Below are 16,150 nucleotides of genomic sequence, written 5' to 3' on the forward strand. Positions count from 1 at the left end.
AATTTGCCTGAGAAAAAAACGCTTCGTCTTTCTTTTTTGTCATACTTGTAAAGTAAACGACGTGTTCAACCAGTTTGGCGGGGAACCTGCTGGATTGCTTTACAGCACAAAACAGCAAGAGCAAACCGAGCTAAAGCTTAGAGAGTTTGGGTTACTGGTATTATAGCGAGTCCACCAGACTTCCACAAAAACAACGAAGGAAGGCTTTATGGGAAACGTGGTCTTAATTTGTAAAAAAACAAAACACTGATGTCACAGTCATTTGTTTTGACCTTCAATACAGCAAACAAGCGGCACATTTAATTAGACAGTGGTACGTTTGTGTTTCTTTTTCTGCAGTGTGGCTACATCTGTGGAAAACTGACAAAGCCATTAGGTGTCTGTGTATTTTGTGTGTGTGTGTGTGTGTGTGTGTGTGTGTGTGTGTGTGTGTGTGTGTGTGTGTGTGTGTTGCTCTGGAAGTGGCACCACTATCACACACCGGCCACATGTTTGGCACCAGATCACGAAACCCACGCTAACATCCGCGAATCCACGCCTGCGGCCTACTCGAACTAATATGCTGCGGGTGAATGCCGGGTCATCTCCTTTCACACGAACTCCAGATACAAACATGATTGCAAAACCACACATTTATACCGCATTTAATATGAATATTTTAGCCAAACAAAGACTTGTGGACTTTCAGTTTATTAAGAGTTGACGTGATGTTTAAACAAGACGCTGTCGACGAAGACGTGCAATTCCATGTTTCTTTTTTTTTTTTTTTTTTTTTTTTGGTTAAATGTTAAAGACAACATTTTGCTCTCCACTCTGCAGTGGCGTCGAAGCGTCTCTTTTGGGGAGGCTGTGTGTGTGTGTGTGTGTGTGTGTGTGTGTGTGTGTGTGTGTGTGTGTGTGTGTGTGTGTGTGTGCGTGCGCGTGCGTGTGTGTGGTGCTCAGCCAGCTGTAACTCAGCTGCAGGAATGTCCAAATGAAGTGACAGCGGTGGCAGCAGCCGAGTTTGTTTGATTTCTAAGCGTGGGCCTTGTCTGATGTGGCGGACTTCAAAGTGAAGCCCCGGCCGTGAGCGGCCAAATAACTTGATGAATGTGCGTGTGTCTTTGTGTGTTCCTACAATGGAGGTACCTGTTTTCTGCCTCCCGTTTAGTCGGCTGATGTTTAAATGAAAAGATTACACGAGTCCCTCTTTCTAACATCATTTACATTGATAAACAGACTGCAAATTATCGATATTCTTATTTTTTTGGATCCAAAAATGATTATTTTCTTAAATAGAGATGGTGGGCGGCCTCGAAACGTATCTCTAGCTTAGTAGGCGTCGTACCCTGTTTGCTGGCCCAAATTCCACTTTAACACAGTCACGCATTGAAGATTTGTATAAATTTTTTCTGGTTCCAATGCAACACTTTAACAACTAAACCTCTTTTTTTTTTTTTTGGTAAGAACAAGAGACTAAAAGCTGGATCACTGGATTCTAGCAGTGAAAACTGTGCAACACACAGTGACTCAACAAGTACATGTGCCTCTATAGACGATAGAAAACGTATGAAATATACCCTTTTGCTGTGTACACAACACAAAGCAGTGCAGCTTTTCTTGCTGTACTGGTATCTTAAAAGGGTTTGCCCCATTTCAACCGGGACACTTTGTGCTTTCAAACGGCGCGTAATCCGGTCCAATTTCATTTAAAACACATCACGCATTCAATCATTTAAAACATCTCTGCTTTCACCGCCACTGCAAATGTGTTCAGTTCCGCTTTTGAGTCGCCGCCAGCGCTTTTGAGCGCAGCACACGGACCTTAAATGTTCATGTTTTATTTATCTGACCTGTTTACATGCCACCGTCTTGATGTCTGCGGCGGCATCGCAACGAAGCTGCAGAGGTTTTATCGTCTCACTCGTCTGGTTTCCCAGCTGCCATAAAGTGTACATAACTAACATGTATGTAAACAAAGCAGTAAAAACGTTTCATTTCAGCTGTTAAACTAAACTCAACACGCTTTTGTTCCGTGTTGAGAAACAACAGCTGAGAGTTAATTTGACATGACGGAGACACGGGGAACTGAACAAGCAGACTCGTTAAACAGAAACATTTGTCAAAGATATAATGTTGAGATGAAAACAGACGTCTCATTGATATATATTTTTTTTCACATTTAGATGAGCCCCGCTGAGTTTTTGGTGATGTTTTGAAAGAGTAGGTTCCTGTTTCGTTTCTGCACGCGCTCCTGCCAAAAAGCTTAAAGGTCCCATATTGTATAACTTCCAATTTCCGTGTTTTTTCTGGCTTTTAAACACGCTGTGTGGCTACATGAATACTGTGAAAGTGTCAAAACGCTCGGGTTAACAGGCGGGAGAGCCGTACGGAGAAACTCTGCCATTTGGACTTCCCTAAGTTCTCATGTCATACGTCTAGGTGTGACATCACTCAGAACTCAACCAATCAGAAGGGAGCGTCGTTGATATCGATGCAACCTGAAAGGCACGGACGCGAAACAGCCGGATCGTCGTAGAGCTCCCGAGAGAAGCTTCGGAGAAGAGATGTGGAACCATATCGAGATGATTTCTGCAACTTAAAACCACAAAAAGATCTTCTTATCGATAACAAGAATGCAAATAAAACACGGCACAAGTGTAAAATATGGGACTTTTAACACTTTTCTACGAATCAACTCGGTGTAAAAAAAAAAAAAAAGGTAAAGAAAGTAATGTGCCAGCAACATGCCGGGAAGGGGGAGACTGCGAGCTAGAAAGATAAATGTTAACAATGCAGGTTTAAATTAATTTAAAAAAAATGTGCTTTACAACTGTTTTGTGATGAAGGATAAGCATTTTAAATATTTGTTAGGCCCCAGAGATCCACACAGGAGGTAGTGAATGTAAGCAGAACGTTTTTTTTGGAAGGAAATTCCCCTTTAAAATTTGGCATTAACATTTCACACTTACAGTTTAATCTGCGCATTATGTCACTATTTTGTTCGACACCGTCCCAAACAAGCCGTTGTCCGTGGAGATCACAGCTTTCCGTTGCCGCAGAAACGAGCTCGCGCACGCCGGGATCGCGTCAGCGTCGCGTTTTAACCTTCGGCCTCGGTCTTCGTCAGAGAGCAGGAAAGTCAACCGTCAAATGTCGCCGATTTATAACTTCAAAGACGTCTCTCTGAAATTAAGTTTTCTCGCATTTCCAATCGTTGGTTTTAATTCTTTTGCTCCAAGTTGTCGTGCGTCCAAGCACCGCTGGAAACTAATGGCCGCTCCGCTGTGAGGCGCCAGCTCTCATAACGCTGCATTGTACGTGTCTTTGGGCTTCGCTCAGCTGCTCCAGAAACACAATTAGCCAGATCAAACCCCTGCGGTGGGTGTGTGTGTGTGTGTGTGTGTGTGAGTCTTTGGAATCTGTTGCTGCTCAATTAGCCCACTAGTAAAAAAAAAAAAGACATTTAGAGGACTAATTTGGACGTCTGCTATCGTGCTCTGAAGTCCCCGGAGCGTTGAACCGTCCTCTCGCAGCAGATTTATTAAATCACTGCAGCTGTTTATGGAGAGCTGCATGAGTGAGACATGCGACTTTTATTTGTGTTGGAGTTACTTACACGCTGCAGTGTCCCGCTTTATTGCGTCCCGTGGACTTATTTGGCTCGGAGCTGAACCGATCGAGTTCAAGTTTAGAAAACTCTCTCTTGTCAAAGAGAGCGCGTCAGCTTGGTGTGCGATTAGCGTTTCTGTTATGAAGGGAGAAAGTTGATCAAGATCAAGTCCAGTTAAAGCGACCACCGTTCGGCACCAGTTTTCCTCGTAGCCACTGAGCTCATTCGCCTGAAAATAATTCATGAAACTCACCATGACTGTAATACGTTGTCAGTCAGCGCTCTTTCTTCAACCTTTTGTTTTGGGAGAAATTTAGTTTAAGCTGCCTTAACGCGGTTGAAACTAATTCTGTGTACTGAATAGCAAACTTCACGCTTCATAGAAAACCTGGAATGAGGCCAGCGAGCGTAAATGTTTTAGAAATTCTACATGTACGTGATACATCATCTTCATATATTATACAGCGTAGTATGCATGGTATATTAAACTAATGCTAGCAGCGCTGTGATAGTAAGACCGATGTTAACATCTTCAGCAGGATGTTTACGATCATCCTTTTACTGTGTTAGCGTGCTAAAAAAAAACAACAACCCCGTCCTATAACAATAAATACAAAAAGAGAATTTCAACGTAAAAGGCAAATTTCCAAATGTTCACCTGATGTTGGTGCGAGATGAAGCGTCAGAGGACCACTGAAGTTATAACTTTACACCAGAGGGGGAAAAGGAATATTTGCACCAAATTTCATTCCGATCCATCAATAACTTTCAATTAAAAACACCCCGTGGTGTCACTGGAGGGAAAGTTAAGGGGGTCACCGTATTGACCGGGATGCTGTGTGTGGACAAAGTGAACATATGTCCAACATTTGATGTGTTTTCATTTCAGTCTAGACCAAAATCGTGTGAACCGCACCGCTGGCTTCGGTTGAAAACAACAACAACAACAACAACAACAACACACCAGCCCGAGTTAAGTTTGAATTCAGCAATCCGTGTCAACATGTAAATAAGTTAACATAAGTGCTACTGAATATGAAAGACCCACATGCTCGTAAATGAATATTTCAAGAGATTTACTATCAGCTGCCAGACAGTCGCTGCTCCCTGTTGTTTGTTTGTCATGTCGTATGATGACACAAAAAAAAAGAAAGAAAAACAAGCAAACAAACAACAGAACAGTAAATAAACTGTACTTGGTAAAAAGTGCAAAAGGGGCACACGCTTAAAAAAATCTCACATAGAATGAAAAGCGTTTCTGCCTCGAGACGACATCAAAAAAAATTCTTTGCAGTATTTAGGAAACGCACACAGAGAGAATGAAGTCTGGTCCAATTAGTCCTGACATGTTAATGGGCTCTCAGACGGCCTGAATGAGGCCGTCTGCTGACTTTTGGGACTCCTCTTGTCTTGGCTGACCCCCCCCACCCTCTTTTTTTTGGTACGTGTGTGTGTGTGTGTGTGTGTGTGTGTGTGTGTGTGTGTGTGTGTGTGTGTGTGTGAGAGACGGACTCCCACTGGGAACGCTGGACCGTCTCCAGACCCTTTTCTTTCGGAGAGCACTGCGGCCGGAGCACAGAAACTCATTAGAAAAGGCTTTATGCTCTCAGACTCAATTTTAGGGGCCCCCGGGGGACCGAGGGCACATGTGACATACGTGTCTACATGCGTGTGTGCGTACATACTGCGTACGTGTCTGCTCACGTTTTAGTGGGTTTGCGTGACTTTAAATTCCTGCGTTATAAATGTGGGTGTACAAAGTGTGTGTTTGTGTATTCGTTGGTATTCGTGTGCTTTTTTTTATTTTTTTTTTCTCGACTACTATAGTGTTTAAGAACATATTTGTTTGGGGATTTTCTTTTTTTTTTTTGCATTAATAACGCAACACACATCCCTGCTTGTCGTTATGTGTATTTCTACAAATATTTGATATGCCTGTATGAGAGTTTCTACGCGTCTGTGAGCATCTAGATATAAATTGGTGTGTCGAGGCGATGCAGGATTTACTCTCCCGCAGGCGACGAGTGTTTACGAAAAGGAATTTCTTACCCGCGTCGAACGTAAACACACCGAGAGGAGAAACACCTCGGCCCGAAGCGCTTATTGTTTCCACAAGGGTGTGGTTTAAGAGAGCTCTAAAAGTTTGTCTCTAAAGTCGTTAGGAGAGGCAATTTGTGGCGTCAGATTTAACCTCAGAGACTTTTTCTAGGGACAAACTTAGCCGGAGACACATATGGTGCACATTTAAGGCAGGTTTTTTTTTTTTATATATATATATATATCTTGTACCTTGTAGATCCGGTGTGCTTTCTTAAATCGCCTCAAAGGAGCTAAAGTAACCTGAAGCTTGCGGTCGTGCTAAAAGGAGCCCGTCACTGTTTTCCTATGAGGGTGAGGTATGGCTCTCCGCCTCTCCGCCTCGCCAGCGGAGACCAAATTTGTTTCTGTGTGAAGAGCTTATGGCCATGTGCAAAAAAAATACCTTCAAATGCAGAACTGAAAAAACACGTGGAGAATCCTCTGAAAGGGGCGAAGGGCACATTCAGCGATGACGAAAGTAAACGCAGTTGGAGACGACGTATGATTTAAAATTTGCAGGAAATACAAAATGGACCTTAAAAAAAAAAAAAAATCAAAAATCAAAAACACACCGAGTGTTCGTTGTTGATGTACTTTCTGCGTTGTGGCTGCAGTTTCTGCTCTCCGGCTCGGTAATCTGTGCCCTGTGGCACTCACTATCTGGCATAGGAAATACAGCTGACTCAGCTGAAATCAAAGAGAGAGCTAAAGTCACAGCTGGTCATGTGACTGACGACAGAGTCAGCCGATCGCGTAAACAGATCTTTTTTTCTTTGTCTTGCTAAAAATACATTGCACCTGGTAGTTTAATGAGTTTAAAGAGTACAGAACATGCCCGGTAGATTGCATAATCTCTGTATCTGCCAAACAAACACGGATATTACAAAAACAAAATACTGATTTTGCTCAACAAATTTTACTGCAATGGAAATTTACCGACCTTCTATATGTTAATATGAATATTTAAAAGAAAAATCTCATTAAAAAGGGTTGCCGTCTTTGGTGAAAAGAGGAGTTTTCCTCATTTTGGTTTTATCATTCGTGTTCATTATTCATGTTGTCTACTTTTTCCAGTAATTAACTTTTCATGCTTTTTGCACGGCGCCGTCAATCACATGCTCCTCTACTTGTAGGTCAGAGCTGTCAGTCAAGACTCTCCAGTAAATATTTAGCTCTCCTTAGAGCCTAAAAAGGGAATTTAGCCGCAGCGGAAAAAGCTGATCTAAAGCACCAAATAAATTACGATAACAAAGTGCACAACCGAACCCGGTTACTACAAAGGGCCCGAGACCAAAATAAACCAAAGCTGTTTTGGGACGCGGGGCCTACTGCCCGTTTCCACTTGGCAATAACATGCCTGTTACCTACAGTATCACTGAAAGACACTCAGTCTTGTCGGAAATAAAAAAACAAATCTAACCATCATGTTTTCCAGCGATTAACTTAGTGGAGGAAAGAAAAAAAAAAAAAAAAAAAAAAAAAAAAGAGCAGCGTCATGCCAAACCTGTGAGCTGCATGTTTTCTCCGACTGGAAAGCGTGACTCAGTTGCACCTACTGAGGGACGAACGCCATGTTCGAGATCTGCGGAAAGCCCTCCGTCCAACAAGGCAGGTTAAGAGCTACAGGTGTGGACTTTCTTTAGTGTTTATACTGCGTGAATCAGGCGATGAAAACCCCTGATAATCTTACGTTAGGACCCAATTACACCAATTCTTCCATATTCCGCAGGGTCGCTCGCTTGATAGTAAGCCGTGAGAGATCTCCACGTCCTCGTCCAGCTCCCAAACGCAGATATAATTCCTCTCCTGAAGCCTCCTGTCTTGAACATCCCGACAGTTATCAGCTGTCTGTGTGTGTGAGGCCATATACGGGCCAACGTCTGCCTCTTAAACGTATTTGTTGAGACTTTTTTTTTTTTTTTACACAACCTGTTATTCCGAGAACTCGCTCCAGATGTAGCACGAGGTATTTTGCGGCAGCGTCTTGCCAAAACGCAACCAAAAACATCCCATTCTTTCACACAAGGAAGGAAGAAAAAAAAAGGGTTAGGATTTGTGAAACCTGCACAGGCACAATGATGGAGGACTTTTATAGAAGAGATCTGCAAAGAACTGTTCTGCTGAGAGTGCATGAGTCGGCAAAGGACAATGAAGAGCAATGTGGCATCCAGCTAAACTCATGCAACCTTTGCTTTGATTATAATTGAGAAATGTTAACTGACTGTAGATCAGCTGCGCTTCTATCTCACGTATTTTTTAGATGTTTGAAAAACACACCATATCTATTATTATTATTACCATGTTATGATTTGTAGATTGTACTAGCCGTTTCCAAGCAGTGGAAACACACACTAAACACACGATTGTCGCTTTTTACAATGCTGACGTCATCTTTAAAGTCGACGTAGCAAACGGTTGCTTATTCACGCGTCAATTTAAAATTGTGTTTCCGATTCGATTCTTCTTCTTCTGCTACTTCCTGGTGGAAACATCTGGCTTTTTAGCTGCTAAATGTTCAGCTTTCCTCAAAGTGTTTGATGCCGGTGGGTAAGACAACATCAACTAGCTGTAAGCATGTAAAACCGAAACAACGAGCTGAAAGACATCAAAGTGGTCAATAGAGTTTAGGGATACAGAACTGGGTGTTAATTTCACCTGTCACATTAAAGAATATCCTTTTTATTCTAAAAGTATTTAATAGAAACACAACAGGAAAAAAGTATTATTCATTGAAATTTGTAGAACATGAGCATGAGATAATACTAAAATGTTGAGATGATAATGTTGAAATCATTGCGTGTTGGAGGATTTTCATTTTATTTTCAATAGAGGTGGTAAACGATGATAAAGACGATTATAAATTGAATTGTGGGTAAAGTGCAAAAACACTGGAAGTTGATCTTTCTTGAGCTGCATTTACTTATTAATTTCGTGAAATAACCTTTTGAAGGCGTTTAACATTCACGGCCACATTTGGAAACACTTAAATCGAGCAATAAAACGCCATATTTCTGAAAAACAAAAAAAACATATTTCGGTCCAGCATATTTCTCGCCTACTGTAATGTTTTAACAACTTTATCCACAAACTAAGCTACTGTAATACTTTGGATGTACCGGGAGGGAAACATCTGAAAGAGCTTAGAAAACTTTCTTAAAAGGAGTTTATTCTTTATTCCGCTGCTGTTTCGCTTGGCATTAATGCTAACGGAGGGACAGTAGAGAAGCTGCTGACGAAGCGCCGCATCTGGTTTCCTTTTAGAAAAGTTACGAAAACTCTTCAGGGTATCACACATAATATTAACCAATCGACTGCATCCAGAAGGAGGTGTTTTATAAAGAGATACAGCCAGATACGGTAGAGCAGTGCTCAAATGGGCTGAAGAAATGCTACGATAGGTAATCGTTCCCCTTTGGAACCAATCACGAACCTGTATCGAATAATATCCCGTTTCCTTTTATTCCCAAAATGGTTGCAAGTAATAAGAAATGACTGTTTATGTCATTTTGCGGGCTAAAACATCTAGAAACCCGACTGCAGCTACGTTTTCTAACACTTTGTCCTATTTTCTTTTATTCCAACCTACAACCACGAACCAAAATGAACACAATTATGATTCAGCCATTCTTCGAGATGACTTGACAAAAGGTTAAAAGTAAGATTTTTGTATGAATACCATCAAATAAACTACTGCAATGACCACTGAAATGATCTTTTCCAATGTCCAAGTCCAATGTGACCATCCTCCCTGTTTACTGTTTGGGACCAAAGACTGATTTATTTTCTTTATTTAATTTGAATGATTGCTCATATTTGGTAAGGTTGTGGCTTTTGTTTGACAGTTAGCGGCATATCGAAAGAAAGAGAACGGAAGCAACCTCCCACAAAGGTTTCCTTGCTGGGAAAAATGGGATTTCACAATCCTCTTTCGAATCTAAAAAAACTCGATTTATCCGGTCCAACACTTCAGTTAAGGAACCACCTCTGTACAAAACTTTCTTCCAAAGACTTCTGGGAACTGAAGTTCTTCTAAAATCAAGCTCCATCTTGCCAATATTTGGACCAACATACGTTCCCAGTTGCCAAGTTCTGCTTGAAGACTAAAAAGACGAACGAGCACTTTGAAGTAATCGCTTTCCTCTTGAGCCACGTCAGTCAAGACAAGTGATTACAAAGACAAGATTCTCTAACAGGCGTCTCAGAGATTAGAAAAGTTTGGCTTTCTTTGGGCCGACCGATCCGTCTGCTGCCGCTGAGCCTCCCGATCAGAGCTGACAGAGCCCTTCTCCTATCTAGACAGAGATAATCTTGTAGGAATATTGGACTGATGAGGAACCACATGGCGGATTGCTCTGGCCCTTTCATCCTCTGTCACTTTGCTTTTATCCATCTCTGTTTATTTTTACGACTCTTTGAGCTTTCACATGTCCAAAAACTAAGATTTAGGGATCAGATGCGCCGACAGAGACGATACTATATTATACTTATCATGTCACGGATGCAGATGCTTTTCAGCCAGAGACGGAGGCTCCACGAGGTGAAATATGAATGTGTGTGAACGCGCGGTGAGACGCTGGGAGCCTTCGAAGTTGGGACACGGCCAAGGAGGCAACATAAGAGCTGGAAAAAGCCGAAAAGCCAAAGTCAAGTGAGAATTCAAACAGAGAGAAAACGTGGACGGCGCAGAGCTGAATGTGGCCCCATTTGAAAACTGGCAGCCGCAGCGAGTGTGTGTTTGTGCACGAACTCGCGTTGCATGAACGTGTGTGCGTCTGGAGAAAGAGAGGTGGGGGGAGGAGGGGAAGGGGGACGGGGGCGTGGGGGAGGGAGGAGGAGGCGGGGCGACCCTCCCGTGCAGCTTACGCCGGAGCCACTTAGCTTTCGGATGGCCGGCATTTAATTTAGGAGAGGTTGCCCTGAAAAGCTCGGTTTGATTGCTTTTTCCAAAACAACCTCATCTAAAAGCCTTAAAAACAACCAAATGCCTCTGTGACGACAAGAGAAGTGCCCCCCCCTCCCCCCACCACCACCACAAAAAAAGACTCCTGACTACATCTCGGGAATACACGCAGAGCCACATCCGTTTGATGGCATCGGCCGTGCGGTTGCAGCATCGAGTGGGTGGCTGGGGGGGGGGGGGGGGGGGGGGGGGAAGCGAGAGAGGGCCTTGAAATGAAATTAGGATCAGTTGGAGCGGTGGATTCCTTCAGGATCCCGCTGATCCGAAGGCAGACGGCTTGTTTTGTGAGGGGTTCCTGTCGCTTCTCCTTCGAACTCCATCTCCATCACCCTTCTCTTTGTCCTCCTCCCCTCCAATAGCAGAGTTGACATTTACAAGGAGGCCACAGCAGGGTTCGCAGAAGGTAATAGCCGCAAAGTCTGACACACCTCCAAAGGCTCTCTCGTTCTCACACACACACACACACACACACACACACACACACACACACACACACACACACACACACACGAGTGAACCGGCCACGAGGCCGCTCTGCTGTGGCGTCTTTCCAGGGTATTTCCAAATCAACCATAAGGAGGAGGAAGCACTCTGCAGAACGCTGGAATTTATTACAGGGACTGATATGAAATCACAACAGCTAATGCTAATTCCCATAACTCACACGTCCAAAGTTCCACTCTGCAGTTTTCTGAGACATGTGATGTTTGAACAACAAACTGTGTGTGTGTGTGTGTGTGTGTGTGTGTGTGTGTGTGTGTGTGTCTGTCTGTGTGTGCGCGTGTACGTGCGCGGCAAGCGTCCAGCTCCGGAGGTTCAGCAGTGGTTTTCGGTGGTTGAGTAAGAATGACGTCTCTCCCTCCTTCACTGCGGGACGTGCCGATGATCGGCGCTGGTTCTTCAGCAGATCGATGGTAAAATATGTTTTTGCCTCCGAGAGGATTCGAGTTCGAGCCTTAGTCCCTTGAATTAAAAGCTTTTATAATCAGTCGCTTTGATAGTCTGCCTAGTTGGAAACGGCATTTAGCTTGAGCATGAGGTCATCACCCGAAAACGAGTTTAAAGACACTGGAATGTCTCACGCAGCTCGATGAGTGACACCAACAGAAATGCTGATCTGTCTTTTTTTTTTGGATTGGGCTTGCGTGCTGTAGAACAGCCTCCATTATATTTCAATCATCTCACTGCGCAGTTAAAAGTTGTACATTTAGGACGTGTCCAAAATCCACTTTTTGCAAGTTTAATGGCGGATAATCTGAGTGCAAAGTAACGTGCTTCAAAGGGGTTACATTTTATTTGATCATAGTATAAATCATAGGTGTGCTTTGGACATAACCTGAAATGAACGAATCAGAGTGTCATCTCACTTTCCCCTTTTGAGCCGTTGGTCTTTTGGTTGGTTGCTGTTATAGTGACAGTTTTACAAAGCTAAAGGCCAGAGCTCTTCTCTGCATCGGAAACAGATCTACTCGTGCGCAGATTGATGATCTTTCACGTTATGATCTTTTTAATCTTTTCCATGTTTGTGCGCTGCTGTACATCCCTTACAAGCAGAGTGAACGCACGTTGTGCACCCGCATAGGTGCACATTTCTACCTTCATAAAGTTAAACATACAGTAAATTACTGCGCCACTGACTAAAGACCGGGTTTTTGTCGGTCAGTTGCTTTCCGCTGCCTCGAAATAGCAACACACCAACAACGCTCCGGACCGCATCTCATTTTAAGACCAACACGCCCGTCGGCGCTCTGCAGGAAGCTTGTACATTTACGATTTAAACGACACGGGCGCTGGATGGGAAACCGACGACGGCGTCAGTCTGAAACTAGCGAAGGCACTTGCGCGGCTCTTAGCAAAAAGGTGTCAGATAGACACCGTTGTTGCCGAAGGTTGCTTGAAGGTTCAGGGGCCGAAAGTAATCCGAGTTGTTGGTCGAGTCTCATTTTTTGTCACGCCTGTTTCTTCCTGTAGTTACGCATCTTTATCCACAGAAGAATTGCACCATAAAAATGTCTACAAAGCGTGTGACCCCTGCAGATTCCAGCAGCGGTTCAGGTTTTTAGGAGACAACTTGCAGAAATAACAAACCTTAAGGGTTAAGTGGATAAAAGTTTGTTGATCACTGTGAAATCGTCCTTCCTGATTGAAAAACTAACTTTGGCAGCAACAAGTGCCCCAAAATGGCACCAGCGATGTAATGCACATAAATCCTTTGAAAATTTCCTACAGTCGTAGCCAAGCAAAGATGCCTCTAAGACGCATGCTGAATTGCGAAATCTAATCGTCGAACCCCGACATCACGGAAGGACCCGACGGGATTTTTTTCCTCACTTCCTGTTCTTTTCTGGCACTCGGCCGGTCCCGATTCGCTTTAAAAGGCCACAGATTAGATACCGAACCCCTCGTAGACTGCATCTGTACAATTTAACAGCATTATCGGGGTCTTGGTCGACTAGAAAATCACTTGTGATGCCAATTCACGGACCAAGACGGCAGCGCTGCTGTTCTTCGTCACCCTGACAAGCCCTGTACGGCATGTCCGTGCAGCGGAGTCCTCCGCGGTCCCTCGGGTGAGGATGAAGGGCAGTATGGGAACCGTGCGGCACAAAGGGAGCCAGAACTTTAAAGCCCACCGTCACGCTTTATCTCTTCCCCACACCCCCCCTGTCTTTTATGCAGCCGTGTAAAAGGTTAAGCTTGTCACGCTTTTCCAAAACCGCTGTGACAAACGTAGCTCTCACATGTGGGAATCGACTTAAAAACCTGCCACACATGTGCCGAGTTCTGGATTAGCAGCAGAAAAAAAAAAAAATGTAAAAAAAAAAAAAACAACGCAAAAAAAAAAAAAAGGTCAATCGTGCAACGCGTTTGGAAAACTGATTTCACGACTCAGATTAGAAAAATCTCCAAGGACACGGAGAGAAAAGTTTAGTTGAAGCTATAGAGACCTGCATTATATTTGGCATTGAAACATTCATATAAACCTTTCAACAACAGTAAATAAGAGCTAAATGTCCAATATTGTCAAGTGAAGACAGAAAATAAAGTCGCCAGCCGGACTTTACATTACTGGAGTTTAGGTTGGGCTTCAGATGACTGTTTATTCATTTTGTGTGTGCGCGTGTGTGTGTGTGTGTGTGTGTGTGTGTGTGTGTGTGTGTGTGCGTGCGTGCGTGCGTGTGTGTGTGTGTGTGTGTGCGTGTGTTCTCAATGCTAAACCAGAAGAGACAGTTTGAGAGGGGGAGTAGGGTTTCAGACCACAGCCCAGGGTGTTACCTAAGACTAACTTAATGGGCTTTTATAGTGCCAGTGTGTATACTGTATGGGCGTGTGTGTGTGTGTGTGTGTGTGTGTGTGTGTGTGTGTGTGTGTGTGTGTGTGTGTGTGTGTGTGTGTGTGCGTCCTACATCACAGTTCAACTTTAAGGAATGGCTGATGTCATCTGCATAACAAAGCTCTGAGAGCAAAATACAGACAACACGCTCACTTTCTCGACATGTACCGTACAACTACATTTTGTAACTCCCTTCTTTTCTCTTTCTACCTGAAAGAAGCTCAAACTAAAGGACCGTCATCGAGAACGGCGGTTCCCCATCGGGGGAACTTGTACTGCAGAGGTTATGGAAGATTGTGGAAAAGCTTGGCTTATATATATATATATATATATACAGACAAAAAAACCACACATTGACCTACTGTATAATTGCAATTTGGAGTGCAGGCAAAAAGGCGCTAAAAGCAACAGATTACAGTTAAGATAGTTAGCTAAACATAATGGATGAATACTTAATGGGTAAAAGCATTAGATTAAACAGTTAGAATAGTTAGCTAAAAGTGACGGATAAAAGGTTAAAATAAAAAGCTACAGGCGATAAATAAAGAGCTAAAATTGTGAGCTAAAAGTGAAAGGTCAAAAAAAGCTAAAACTATTCGATAAACAGCTAAAATATTTATCTAAAAGTGACGGATAAAAGGTTAAAATAAAAAGCTACGAGCGTCAGATAACCAGCTAAAAGAGACGGGTAAACAGTCAAAAGAAAAAGCCAAAAAGCATTACATAAACAGCTAACAGCTGTTTGTTTAAAAAATTACGGATCACGTTGTCAAAGTAAAAACAACCATTAGATAAACAGCAGCTAGAGCAGTTAACTAAAATCGATTGGATAAATGATTGAAATTTCCAGCTTCTGCGACCCCTCGCCTTGAATTGAATGCTAAAGTTATTATTATAAAGTTGAAAAAACAAAAAAACAAAATATCAAGTCAAAACGAAGACATGTGAAAGGTGACGGGTGTGTCGACAAAGACGTATTTAGTTACAGTTAAAAATGTAGAGAAGAACAGATCCAGAGCAGCTGGAGGACGGTTTGATAGCCAGTAAATCACAACCTGATTCACACACGCCGTCTCCCGCGTGGGATTTAAACAGTTTGCTCTTTGATTTAACGCCACGAATCACATATGTTACAATCAAAACATCAGGACATGAGAAAAAAAAAAAAAAAAATATATATATATATACATAAAATTTGCACTCGGGGAAACATTTTTGGCAGCGATTCCTCCGTCGTTGATTCAACCGTCAGTTTCTGACACTATTTGTACAGTAATGACTGCAATAAGAGGACAAGAGCGCCTTTCTGCAGATGATGTTTATAATGTATGCATTTCACGCTGTCATTTTTATCTCGTGTTTATAATATCTTGAAGATTTGTTTAATTCCACTGCACATCTCGCAACATCGTTTAATTCTACGAAGCCTATTTTTCACACTCTTTACTGCAGTATTTTGAAGTGGTTTCATTTTCCCAGCTCGTGGTGACTTTTGAACTCTCTTGTGGGAATACAAACAAAAGTGTAGTGTCTGTTCTTGAACATCCACTCTCACACTCTCTCACACACACACACACACACACACACACACACACACACCTTACCTGCCAGGCAGAGTCCAAAGAAGGTGAGAAGAACCAGGATGTAGAGGGAAACGATGGCGTACTTGATGGCTGAGAGGGAGTTCAGGTGGCTGCAACACTGATCCTGCTTCCTGCGACGCTTTGAACAAACTGGCCCCAAAAAAAATAAAATAAATAAACGAGCCGTTAGCATGTAGCTAATTAGTTACCATAGCAACCAGCAGTGTTTCCGGGACAGAATTTATTCCTCTAGAAGGATGTAAAGTTGAGCATCATCTAGAGACAAAAACAAGGTGATCAAGGCTAAAAAGATATGCCGATTTACAACAGGTGATACACTGACTGTACAAAACCCCGTTTCAAAACAGTCCAAACTATCCCCATGAGCGTTTTGTCTTTTTGACCTTTTCCTCGTGGTTCAGACAAACACAGTAAAGAAAGCAACTTTTCTTCTTTTCTTTTTCAGGATTGTGCATTTTATTGGTGCCGTGATGGTGTTTTTTTGTTTTTTTTAACATTTATTTTCAAGGGGAAACTGCAAATATTTTCATAGCATGGAAACTGTAAATATTTGACAGCGTGAATAACTTGATGATTAAGTG

At 42.7% G+C, this 16,150-nt stretch overlaps 1 protein-coding gene across 1 annotated transcript in view; it reads right to left on the minus strand.

The window, feature by feature from the left end:
• The window catches only part of scara5 (scavenger receptor class A, member 5 (putative)), a 64,345-nt gene that overhangs the window by 43,907 nt on the left and 4,288 nt on the right, over positions 1 to 16,150 (minus strand). Inside the window, exon 2 of the mRNA XM_069172379.1 lies at positions 15,570 to 15,698. Within this exon, the coding sequence (XP_069028480.1) occupies positions 15,570 to 15,698 (129 nt within the window). The remainder of the gene's footprint in view (positions 1 to 15,569; positions 15,699 to 16,150) is intronic.

The sequence above is a fragment of the Embiotoca jacksoni genome, unplaced genomic scaffold, assembly GCF_022577435.1.
Source record: "Embiotoca jacksoni isolate LCO1_2020_lvr unplaced genomic scaffold, fEmbJac1.0.p SCAF_52, whole genome shotgun sequence".
Taxonomy (NCBI): domain Eukaryota; kingdom Metazoa; phylum Chordata; class Actinopteri; family Embiotocidae; genus Embiotoca; species Embiotoca jacksoni.